A 12,169-nucleotide genomic window follows, 5' to 3' on the forward strand; every position below is an offset into this window, starting at 1 on the left:
CAGAAGTCAGCTGTTTATGATTAAGCAGGGTCATATGTTTAGTCTTACTCAAGAACTTATTTCTACTTGATTAGTCAGCAGATAAATTTTTCCTTTCACTACCTTGGTCACCAATATTGGGCATCTCTGAACTACTCTTATCAGCAAAGTGAAATTATTTACAACATGTTTTCTGAATAAGAAAATGATTTACATTCATATGATACATTGCAGTTTCCTCTACTGAAAGATGATTATCTTCTCAAAAAAAATCTTGCAATTTCAGATTTTTCTTACTGTAGCTTTGGTCTATGTCTACTTAATTTGAAACTTAATTTGAGACGCAAAGAAGAAAACACATGAGGCTTTCAAATCTAGACTATATCAAAAAACCAAAGAAGCAAGAGCTGCATTTTCAAGGTTTTAGTCTAAAACTCAGGTCTTCTGTCATACTTTATGGCCTTTTTCGTGATTCTCTACTATATAAGGGAGACCTGGCTGCTAGTTTAATCCTAATATTTACAGTCACTATCATATTTATATTAAGAAGGTTCTGACGTCTGTATTTTATTTTTTAAAATGTTAGAATAAGTCAGTAATCAGTGTGTTTAGTAAAATAAAATGTAATGACCCACACTGCTCGTTGGGCAAATGCTGACCATTATGTCAAAGCAAATGTGAAATACACTGGCCATACTTATTTATTTTTACTTTTTTTTGTGTTCGGGGGCAACTGTGAAGGTTTGTTATATAGGTAAACTAGTGTCATGGAGGTTGTTGTATAGATTATGTCATCACCCAGGTATTAAGCTCAGTACTCAATAGTTATCTTTTCTATTAGAAGAACTCTATGAAATGTGACAGACGGTGTTGTAAACATGTTTTGTTAAAAGGAACCTATAAATTACATCATATGGGGACACATCTGGTCCATCAACTAATCGAGTGAGCTATTTTAACCTTATTTTTGAGGTCTAAACAGCATAAAGCATCATTGCCTAGACTTAAGAGTTTGTTAATGAAAAAAACAGTGGGAAGGCAAGGAATGTAATTTTACTGAATAAATGTATTGTGGACTCTAGCCACTATTGTAGAGCAAGATTTCTCCTGGTAATTCATGACCCCACCCCTCTCACCAACATACACATACATACACAAATACACACATACCACACACACACACACACATACACACACACACAGAGCTAACAAACACATGAGCCATTTCAGGCGAGAACAGTTCTTTCTAAAAACAGACACCTTGCCTGTAATGCAATAATTCTGAAAATGTGTCAAGATGAGTATATTGTGTAAAAAGTCTGTGAACAGGAAAAAATCAATCCATAATATGAGAAAATAAATGAAAGGGTTGGCATCAGAGAGACTGTTCTAATTCCAGGTCTATGTCAGTTTGATTAACTTTTCGTCCTTTCATGGAAAAAAGATGAATATTCTATTACTATATGGTGAAATCACATTTGTTTTATGTAAAATTAAAGATACAAAATACTAAAATTTTTTTGTTTATCAAAGTTTTTACTTTCTAAGAACACAGGACAACTTGCTTTAAAAGGACTAAACATTATCTGACAGATTACCCAACCAGATATAATAGAACTTTCAATTCTAACACTGACTTTTTAAAATTGAGGTTATCAAAAATGATTTTGTCTTCCATAGTCCTGTGCCTTCTATTGGAATTATGTCCTCAATTTAAAAACTCTTATTGATGGGCTACTATGAAGGCATGGAGATGTATATAAGTACGTTTCATTTCTCACAGGGCTCCCAGACTATGTTAGGAAACGTTACATTGTATTATTATTACTATTATTAGCTTTTGTTTCTGAGACTAAGAGCTGATTAGAGTTGTAATATCTACAGAATCACAGGAATATACATGTGTAGCTGGCTACTTTGGGAATGACAATGAAAATAATGTTTGTGCTGTGTCTTGAAGCATGAAGGTCTTTCAGGAAGAAGAATGGTGAGATGGACAAAAGCATTGATTGAGCAATACATTGTGTATTTTTAATATGCGATGTCTGAAAGCAGAATAAAGATGGATAAAATTATAATATTGAGGTTCAATTTCTCATCAAAAATAATACGCCGTAACTGAAAGCAAAATTATTGCTTAGGCATTTTTAAGTGGCCACTTTTCCATTTAGATGACAACGAGTCTTTGAATGAAATCATCTACTATGATCATACAAACTATATTTTATCCAATCCCCTCCATTTGGAAGCATTTATTGTTCACATGTCCATGATCACAATCTGCAAAGAAAACATAGTCCTACTTAGAAGATATCTCAGTTAAAACTACCAGTCAAATCGCTGAAAACTTTGAACTTACCCAAATAAAATTGCATCTAGCAGCAAAATAGACATGTATGGTTATTTGCCAAGGCATTAGAGAAAGAATGTGCATCTTGCCCCAGTTCTTGAAGGTTAAATCATTTCCACATGTAAAGATCAAACAACCTGACACTTTACATACAAGAATTATGCAGAATACCTCTTTCCCAACCCCAGAAACTTCTGCTTCATAATAACTCTTAGCATTCTTATTCGGTGTTTTATTCTTATACTTATCCTGGCGTTTATTCTCATTATTCTTGCTACATATTCTTTCTCTAGGTTAAGAACACTGGACTTCAGCCCCTCTCTCATTATTTAGTTCTGGTATTTCTCTCTGGTTCACTAGGGGAACAGCATAGTTTCTAAGCCCTGTTTCGGTGTCTGGACATTTTCTGGCTCAGCTTATTCCTCATAACTTCTTTAGCAGTTCAACCGTCATCCAATCAAAGAGCCATCACACATGGAAGAAGGTAGAATTGCTCCTTTTGCCACTCAGTCTTTTTCTGTCTCAGCAACTTTTATACTGGGTTATACAGCTATGAACATGGTGTTGAACTGTGATAGTTGGTTATTTTTGAGATTTAGGTTATGTAGAATAAGTGGGATTTACATTGAGTGGCCATATTCTCCAGAAAGCTTGGAACAGTTAGTCCAACTCCACTATCGGGAAAAAGCCTCATGGCAGAATGAAATAGAGTTAGGGTAAATGGAAGTAGATTTGGTCATTTGTAAGTTTCCTTAGCGCCCTGTCATCCTATGGCTTGATGATTCTAAGTAGAGATATAAGAGACTGTTTTAAACATTTACTTAAAGAAGCTTTGACTTCCTTGTTTCTCAAACTATAGATGAGAGGATTCAACATGGGGATGACTACTGTGTAAAAGACAGACACCACTTTGTCTTGATCCATTGAGTAGCTGGAACTGGGACGCAGATACATGAACAGGATTGTCCCAAAGAAGACAGTGACCACCGCCAAGTGGGAAGCACAGGTGGAAAAGGCCTTGTGCCTCCCTTCTGCAGAGTGGATCCTCAAGACGGCAGCAAAGATGTAGAGATAGGAAACAAGATTCAGTAGGAGACAGCTCAATTCATTAAAACTGGCTTGAGCCACCGTGCCCGGCCTGCGATAGTCTTTTAAACTGATTCTCCCATCTCTAAAACAGCTAAAATTCTATTCTATAACCTCTTTAAAATATTGCAGCCATTCTTTAAGTCTCTTATTTTTGCATAAATATATATGTACACACATATGATCAATCACATTATATATGTACTAAATGTATAAGGTGATGTAAAAGCTATCATATTTTCTCTGATATATATGATCCTCTGAGTGTATGAGTATGTTATGTTATATATGTTTTATACATATATATACACACACACACATATATATGAGGGAAGCAATTTGTTTAGTTTTTGTAACTGTTTTCCCACCATGTGTACATAATTTAGATTCATATTTAGAAAAATATACATGGAGTGGCTTACATTCCATTTATTACAAAAGAGCATAGGATACATCATCCCTCATGGACATATGGATTTGCAACAAACTTAATCAAGATAGAATTATCCTTGTATTAAACATAAATTTGAACTAAGGAATATTAACTTGTTCGATGTCATAGAGCAAGTGCAACTGAAATTCAAGAAAAAGGCTGAAAATTGTTATCAGTTTATCAATTTATGCATTTAATGGCATAAAAGTATTCAATTTAAGGTTCTTCACAGAGAATTAAATATCTCTTTGGGTTTTGCTCTCTTTATATGCAAAATTAATTAAATTTTCATATTTTTACACCACACACATTTGTGTATATATACATGTATACATACATTCCTGTATGTATGTGTATATATATGTTGAATATTCTATGAAATTGTTTCTAGTGATTCTAAATCTCCCTCTTTTAAAACAATTTATGTTCACAGTTTAGTTGACAATATTAAATTTAGTATTTCAGACATATTTAATTTAAGATGTTTAATCTTAATTTCTTAAATGTTTTTTTAAGTCCTCTTGAAACTTTCTACATTGGAACAAGTTATGATAAATTACATGATCTTACCTTCTGTCCTTAAGTAATATTCACTGAAAGTAGTGGTTCTTATTAATTTACTTTTGTTTTGTAGGAATACAGGTTTTCTGTTTCCAACAGTCAGATTTATGGTTTTGAAAAACTGTGCAGGTGACATAAAGGAATCAACTATGGCAGAATTCAGCAGCGCATTTTATCCTTTAATTCAACAAAGGATAAAATGCACTGCTTTTGAATCCAAGACCCAAGATCACGTCTTATTAAGACTGTGATCATTCTCTGGAGATTTAGTCTCTGTTAAACACTAAAAAGTCTAAAGTCTGAAATATGCCAATCCATAATTAAAAAGTGAATTCATTTTTCACTGAGATAATTGAACTACATTTTCCCCAGTGCATCATTTATACCTCAGAGAGTATCTTAGGAATTTAGAGAAGAAAAAAAAGTATCTCATGATCCAGAGGCGCCATTGAGCACAGCATTGAATTAAACCTACAGGATTGATCAGATCCTGCCTCCAACCCTCAGAATTCCACTTAAAATACAATCCTTATTCTTTTCTACTAGAATATGGCTTTCATTTCATTAACGTTTTTATTCACTCAACAAATATTAATAAGTTTGTTTCATGAAGCAGACACTACCCTTGGTACTGGTAAAATAGCCAAGAAAATTAATCTTGCCCATTCCCTCTTGCATCTTACCATCTGGCATTGGTGGGACACAACTATTACAAAGTAATTTGAAAAAAATAAAGCACAAAACCTCTTTATGAGCTACTAGGCCTTATGTGATCTGCCTCCCTTTCTCAGAATTTTCCTGATTGCTGTTCTTTACCTCCTTTAGTTTTCTCTCTCTGGTCCACATATATTTGTCTCCTTGCAATTCTTTTAACAAACCAAAGAGGATCTTGCCTAGGAGCCCTTGTGTTTAATGCGTGTGTACACAGAAAGCTCTTCCACAAACACTCAAGTGGTATCATCCCTATCCAGGCATTGCTCAGATGTTTTTCAACAGAGAGCTCTTTTCTCACTCCGCCACTCCCTATTTTATTGCCCACTTCAAAATGCCATTTATGTTTATGTGAAATGCACACACACATTCACACATGCATAATACATTTGACAGAGACAATACAATCTCCCTCACTTAAATATAAGTTTATTGAGATAAGAAACTTTGTTTTCTTACCTGTTATATCTCCAGTATAAGTTACATGCAAGTTACTCAACAAATATTTAATGGATTATGAGTAAAGACACAAAAGTTGCCAATTTTCTTGCTCCAGCACAAACTAAAGAAGTATAATAGTAGGTTGGTACAAAAATATTATGGTTTTTACTATTTTTTTAAGTATTGCAAAAAACTGCAATTACTTTTGCACCAACCTAATAGAAAATACAATCTGTGACTTAATATTGAGATAATTTTAACTCCAAAGACATAAGTATGATTTGCAGGTATAGTCTCTTCTAGTAGTACAAAAGGTGGGATTATTTTACATATGTCTGAGTATCATAACTAAGAAGAGAAAATTAATTTCTTAATCCTTTAATGTATCCAAAGTCCCTACATGCCAGGTTGTTAATTAAATACATGAATCTGGAACTTGGGTGAGAGGTCAAGGCTAGAGATACAGGTTTTGGAATCATGGCACAGTTCTTAGGTCACCCAAGAATTAAGTGCAGGTGGAGAACCAAATGTCAAAACTATGACTTTTGCTCCAAGATGTAAAGGTCAGCATGAGATGGAGGAAAAACAATAAATGCTAACTGGGAATAAGTAGGAATGAAAGAAGGAAAAATGTAAGAGTGAGGTGATATAGAAACCTATATAGGGTTATATCAAGGCAGGTGGAGGAATTAATTGTGACAAATCCTGAGCTATCAAGTAAAAGTGAAACAGAGAAGTGATCTTTGGATAAAGTAGTGTTGAGGTGTCATGTGTCCTCGACAAGATTAGGCTCAATGTACAGATGTTACAGAAATACGCCTGGAACATGTTATAGTGTAAATAAGATATGAGGAAGTCTGGCAATGAGTAGAGGTAGCTCTTTTGGAAAGATTAATTATAGAGGGGAGTAGGGATGAATTAATAAGTTGGTGACTGGATGGGACTTACTGTCAAGGACACTGTGAAGAAGGGTGACACTGCCAACGTGGCACAGGTATACATATGTAACAAACCTGCACTTTGTGCACACGTACCCTAGAACTTAAAGTATAATTTAAAAAAAGAAGGGTGACACTAGAAAATATTTGTATACAAATGAGGATATTATAATAAGAGTTTGAGATACTAATGCTTGGGGAGAGTAGAGATATAATTTCAGAAGTAAAGGCCGTGGAAAACTCAAACACATGAAAGAGCTGGTCTTAGGTAGAAGCAGAGATACATTATCCATAATGACATGAAGGGAGGAGGGTATTTATAAAGATGTAGAGGTGGTGAGGATGATCGTATCTTCTTTTTTTTTTTCAGGTTGAAGTATGAGGAAAGTTCAGTAACACAGAGTAAAGTGATGATTAATTCTCTCTAACTGTATTAAGCAGTTTAAATGGGGGACACATAGAAGAAACAATTAAATCTAAGTAAGTGGGTATTTAGACAGATGAGCAGAATGGAGGGAGGGTGGAACCATGGAGTTGAGCATAACTAATAGTGTGTCATTATGTGATAGACCACGAAATCTCAGCTGGGTAATGAGTGAAATGCGGACATAAGACAGTGGTGAATAATGATAAAGTACAACTATCCTTAGAGTGGTGATTTAAGACAAAAGTTAAGGGATAAATATGATAGCAGATAAACTAGAATAAAAGTAAAGATGAAGGAGAATGAAAGTTCTGATACAGTTTTGGATGTGTTTCAGAGAAACCTTAGTTAACAATTGAAAGTGGAAGTTATTGGAATATGACATGAGAGGGCTCTTGCAGGTGGTTAGGAGGAAACAGTTCTTCTTTTGTGGTCCCTAATGAATATTTTATTTATTTATTTATTTATTTATTTATTTATTTATTTATTTGAGACGGAGTCTCGCTCTGTTACCCAGACTGGAGTGCAGTGGCGTGATCTCGGCTCACTGCAAACTCTGCCTCCCGGATTCAAGCTATTATCCTGCCTCAGCCCCCCGAGTAGCTGGGACTACAGGCACCTGCCACCATGCGCAGGTAATTTTTGTACTTTTAGTAGAGACGGGGTTTCACCATATTGGCCAGGCTGGTCTCGAACTCCTGACCTTGTGATCCGCCCACCTCAGCCTCCCAAAGTGCTGGGATTACAGGCATGAGCCACCACACCCAGCCTCTAATGAATTTTTTAAGAATGAGGTGGTCTCAGTTGGAACACTGAAAACACTGGTGTCTCCCTCCTGGTCTACAGTGGATGGCGGAATAGAAAGAAATTAGAACTAGACATTTACCTAACTCCAAATCATTACACAGACTTCCTTCAACATGTCATCTCATCACAGAAGGCTGTTGTCTCATTGCTCCAACATTGAGAGTTTCCTCCTCACTATGATAAGCAATACAGATACAATTTTCTTTGATAAGTATTTATTGAAAATTCCGTGAACCTTTAGGAAGAGCAGAGATAAAACGTTGAAGTACATTGATTACTACCAACAAAATATTCAGTTTAATTCAAAAGTCAGTAAAATATTCCCCCATTATTCTTGTGGTTCCCACAATATCATAATACCTGATAAGACTTATTCATCTATCTGATTTGGTACCTCTTGACATACTTGTAGGTAGAGTAGTGTTATTATTTATTATGAATGCTGTGGCACACTACCCAGATTTGCCTCTCAGGTTGAAGTATTCATTTCCCCAGCTTCCAGGCATATAGGCCACTGACAGCTGATAGCTGACCTACACTCCAGGAATTTCCCCTGCTCAAGGGAATTGCCTTGTCCAAGATAATATTACCCCCTCTCAGTGGGTGACCATGTCCAAAAATTGGCTATTGTGGAGGTACAAATACTTGTTCCTTTTTTCTTAATTTGGGACATCTCTGAAGGACATCTCTGCAGAACGCCATGTAACAGTGGCTCAGTCTTCATCACAATTCAACTCCTTCTGTCCAATCCTGCTCCCCTCACTATATATTGTTTGTGAGAACACTCTGATAAACTTTCTGCCTAAAAATATCTGTCTGTCTCAGTTTGTTTGCCCAGAACCCAAAGACACCAATGTTTGTATAATAAAACTCAGACTGAGATAAGCTTAATATTTAAATTAAAACTTAAGTCCAGATTAGCCAATTCCAAGTGTTTTGATACTTTTTCCAGTCCCAACCTTCATCTAGTGTATTGGTGCATCAAAGGGACCCGTGTGTGTGTGTATATATATATGAGATACTAGGGTATTAAAAAGTATACTTCATTTTAAATTATCTACTTTAACACAGAGAAACAGGTTAAACAATCAGAGAATACAGTTAACATGAAAATGCATTTTCTTCTACGTAACAAATGATGGGTAACATGGCTCTACAAGATGTGTTTCCATAAGATCTTCTTTAGGGCCTTTTTTACATTCCTTATTTTTTAAACTATAGATGAGGGGATTTAGCATAGGGATTATTACTGTATAAAAGACAGAGACAACCTTGTCTTGCTCCATTGAGTAGCTAGATGTAGGGCGCAAGTACATGAAGAGGATTGTTCCAAAGAATACGGTGACAGCCATGAGGTGAGAGGCACAGGTGGAGAAGGCTTTGTGCCTGCCCTCTAACGAAGGCAACTTCAAGACGGCAATGAAGATACACAGGTAGGAAATGAGGACAATCATAATACAGCTGATGACAATAAAACTTGAGAATGCCATGATCACAATGCCATTGAAGTGGGTATCAGAGCAAGAGAGTTTGAGCAGTGGCGGGGTGTCACAGTAGAAATGGTTGATCCTATTAGAACCACAAAAGGACAATCTAAAAGTCATCCCTGTATGTATGGCTGCATTTCCACAACCTGCTAAGAAGGAGGTAGCTATTAGCAAAAAGCAAATTCTCCCAGACATGAGAACTGGGTAGAGCAGGGGGTTCCAAATGGCTGCATAGCGGTCGTATGCCATCATGGCCAACAGGAAGCACTCAGTCCCCAGGAAGGAGCCAAAGAAGTAGAACTGGGCAGCACATCCATGAAAAGAAATGGCCTTATTCTCAGCCATGAGGTTCACCAGCATCTTGGGAGTGACGGAAGAAGAGTAAGAGGCATCTACAAAAGAGAGGCTACTGAGAAAGGAATACATGGGGGTGTGGAGACAGAGATCAATCTTAATCAATACAATCATCCCCAAATTGCCCACCATGGTTGCCATATAGATTAACAGAAACAATGCAAAGAGGACTCCTTGTAGATCTGGATTGTCGGAAAGTCCTAAGAGGAGAAATTCTGTTACTTCTGTTTGATTTCTGCCTCGAACCTCTTTCATAAGTCTCATAATTTGAGCTGCAATAAGAAAGAAGATGCACAGTGGAATTTAGTCAGATGAATACATGATGGAGCTATAATATATTTTTAGTGAAACAACTTCTAACAGAAGAGCAAAAAGTGAAAAGCATAATAAAAGGTATGTTGGATTTGATGCCAAATCAAAAGACTTGTAGTACTAGATGTGCTGTCTACTAATGACTGAAGCAAGTGATTTAGTATGTATTAACTATGGTCATTCCTACAGTTAACTCTTTATTGAATAATTAAAATAACTTATTCTTAAGATGTGACTGTCATAATTACTTGTGATAAATAAATTAATTTATATATACTGACATATCCTCCAGACACAACTTCTGGAGAAGGATGATAGAATGAATTCAGGCCACTTCCAATTCCTCCTCAGTACTAATAGAATGAATAAAAATATTGAAAGTTAATAAAATTAATCTATAGTGCCAGACAAGAAAAATAGTTGGGCTGGGCTTGGTGGCTTACAACTGTAATCCCAGTACTTTGAGAGGCCAAGGCAAGGCAGATCACTTGAGCTCAAGAGTTAAAGACCAGCCTGGGCAATGTGGCAAAATCTCCTCTCTGCAATATTAAAAAAAAAAAAAAAAAAAAAAGCTATGTGTGGTGGCTCATCCCTGTGGTCTCAGCTACTCAGGAGGCTGAGGTGGGAGGATTGCTTGACCGCAGGAGTTTGAGGCTGCACTGAGCTGGGTTTGCACCACTGCACCACTCCAGCCTGTGCAGTAGAGTGAGACGGTGTCAAAAAAAAAGAGAGAAAGAAAGAAGGAAACAAAGAAAGAAAGAAAGAAGGAAGGAAGGAAGGAGAGAGAGAAGGAAGGAAGGAAGGAAGGAAGGAAGGAAAAAAGAAAGAAAGAAAGGAAAGAAAGAGAGAGAGAAGGAAAGAAAGAAAGAGAAAAGAAAGAAAGAAAGAAAAACAGCAGAATCTCTTGGGGTAGAGGAAGAACTTAAAAATGTCTGGCCAAAGAAGAAAATAGAGAATATTCCCACACAGCCAGTACAGTTCGAACCCCACTCTGATTTTCCATAATAAACATCTACAGAGAACAGAATAGGGTCAGTTAAATAGTAATTTTCCATAATTCATTCCAATATTTAGAGAATCAGATTGTAAGAATGAGTAGGCATCCCTGATAAAAATGGCAGAAGTAGACAAGCCAGTGAAAATCTCTAATATCACATTCACAAGTTCTCAAGAGAACCAGAAAACATCAGATGTAGCACATGCAATTTTTCAGCCACCATACTGAATCAAGGGAATAATTTAATACCAAGTAATCAAAATGGAAATAAGAGTCACCCTTTCCTAGGTGTAATGAAGACAAACATAGGATAAGAAAAGTAAAAGAAATAAAAAAGAAAATTCAGAATAGACGCCCAGACTAGATCTTCCAAATCAAAATGTAAACACCACCAGCGGAATTCTTCTCCAATTTAATGCAAATCCTCCACCCCTTCCATGATCTCAGATTATTAAACAAAAGTTTAAACTTACTAGGCTAACTGTCAAAATATAGCTCAGAAGGTAAGACAGAGTTATATCCTTTTCTACTCACGGAAAAAAGTTATTTGATACTGTTTAAATTAAAACATGGGGTCGGCCGGGCACGATGGCTCACGGCTGTAATCCCAGCACTTTGGGAGGCCGAGGCGGGCGGATCACCAGGTCAGGAAATCGAATCCATCCTGGCTAACACCGTGAAACCCTGTCTCTACTAAAAATATAAAAATTAGCCGGGCGCGGTAGCGGGCGCCTGTAGTCCCAGCTACTCAGGAGGCTGAGGCAGGAGAATGGCGTGAATCCAGGAGGCGGAGCTTGCAGTGAGCCGAGATTGCGCCACTGCACTCCAGCCTGGGTGACAGAGCAAGACTCTGTCTCAAAAAAAAAAAGAAAAAAAACACACACACACGGGGTCAAAGTGACCCAGTACCCTTGCCAGCATTGAAGATAAAGAAGTTTCTGAAAACAGTGAGGGAAACAGTGGGCAGCAACTGGTCCTATTATCACGGACAGTGCCATACACAGAAGCAGCTATTTATGCTGGGCTCCACCTAATTGTCATTGAGATAGGGGCTCAATACCCTAATCAATAATTAAAGCTGACATTTTGAAAGAATTCCATAACAATTTTGAAAAGTGTCATTGCACCCATTATCTTATATAAGCCTTACCACAAATCAGTGAAAGAAATTATCAGGTAATATCCCAAGAGTATAAGTAATATAGTCTTTCGTTAGATGAGGCCAGCAAAGTGTGGGGGTTTCTCAGCCAATCAATGGTGAATCCTGAGCTAGAATGTAGGCCTCTTGA

At 36.7% G+C, this 12,169-nt stretch overlaps 1 protein-coding gene across 1 annotated transcript; it reads right to left on the reverse strand.

Annotated features, from left to right (window-relative positions):
* Positions 1-8,883: 8,883 nt before the first annotated feature.
* On the reverse strand, positions 8,884-9,835 carry LOC100975587 (olfactory receptor 5AP2). The gene is given in 2 exon segments (XM_008957732.5): positions 8,884-8,928; positions 8,930-9,835. Coding segments are annotated over 2 exon segments (951 nt in total).
* Positions 9,836-12,169: the final 2,334 nt, after the last annotated feature.

Source organism: Pan paniscus, chromosome 9 (assembly GCF_029289425.2).
Source record: "Pan paniscus chromosome 9, NHGRI_mPanPan1-v2.0_pri, whole genome shotgun sequence".
Taxonomy (NCBI): domain Eukaryota; kingdom Metazoa; phylum Chordata; class Mammalia; order Primates; family Hominidae; genus Pan; species Pan paniscus.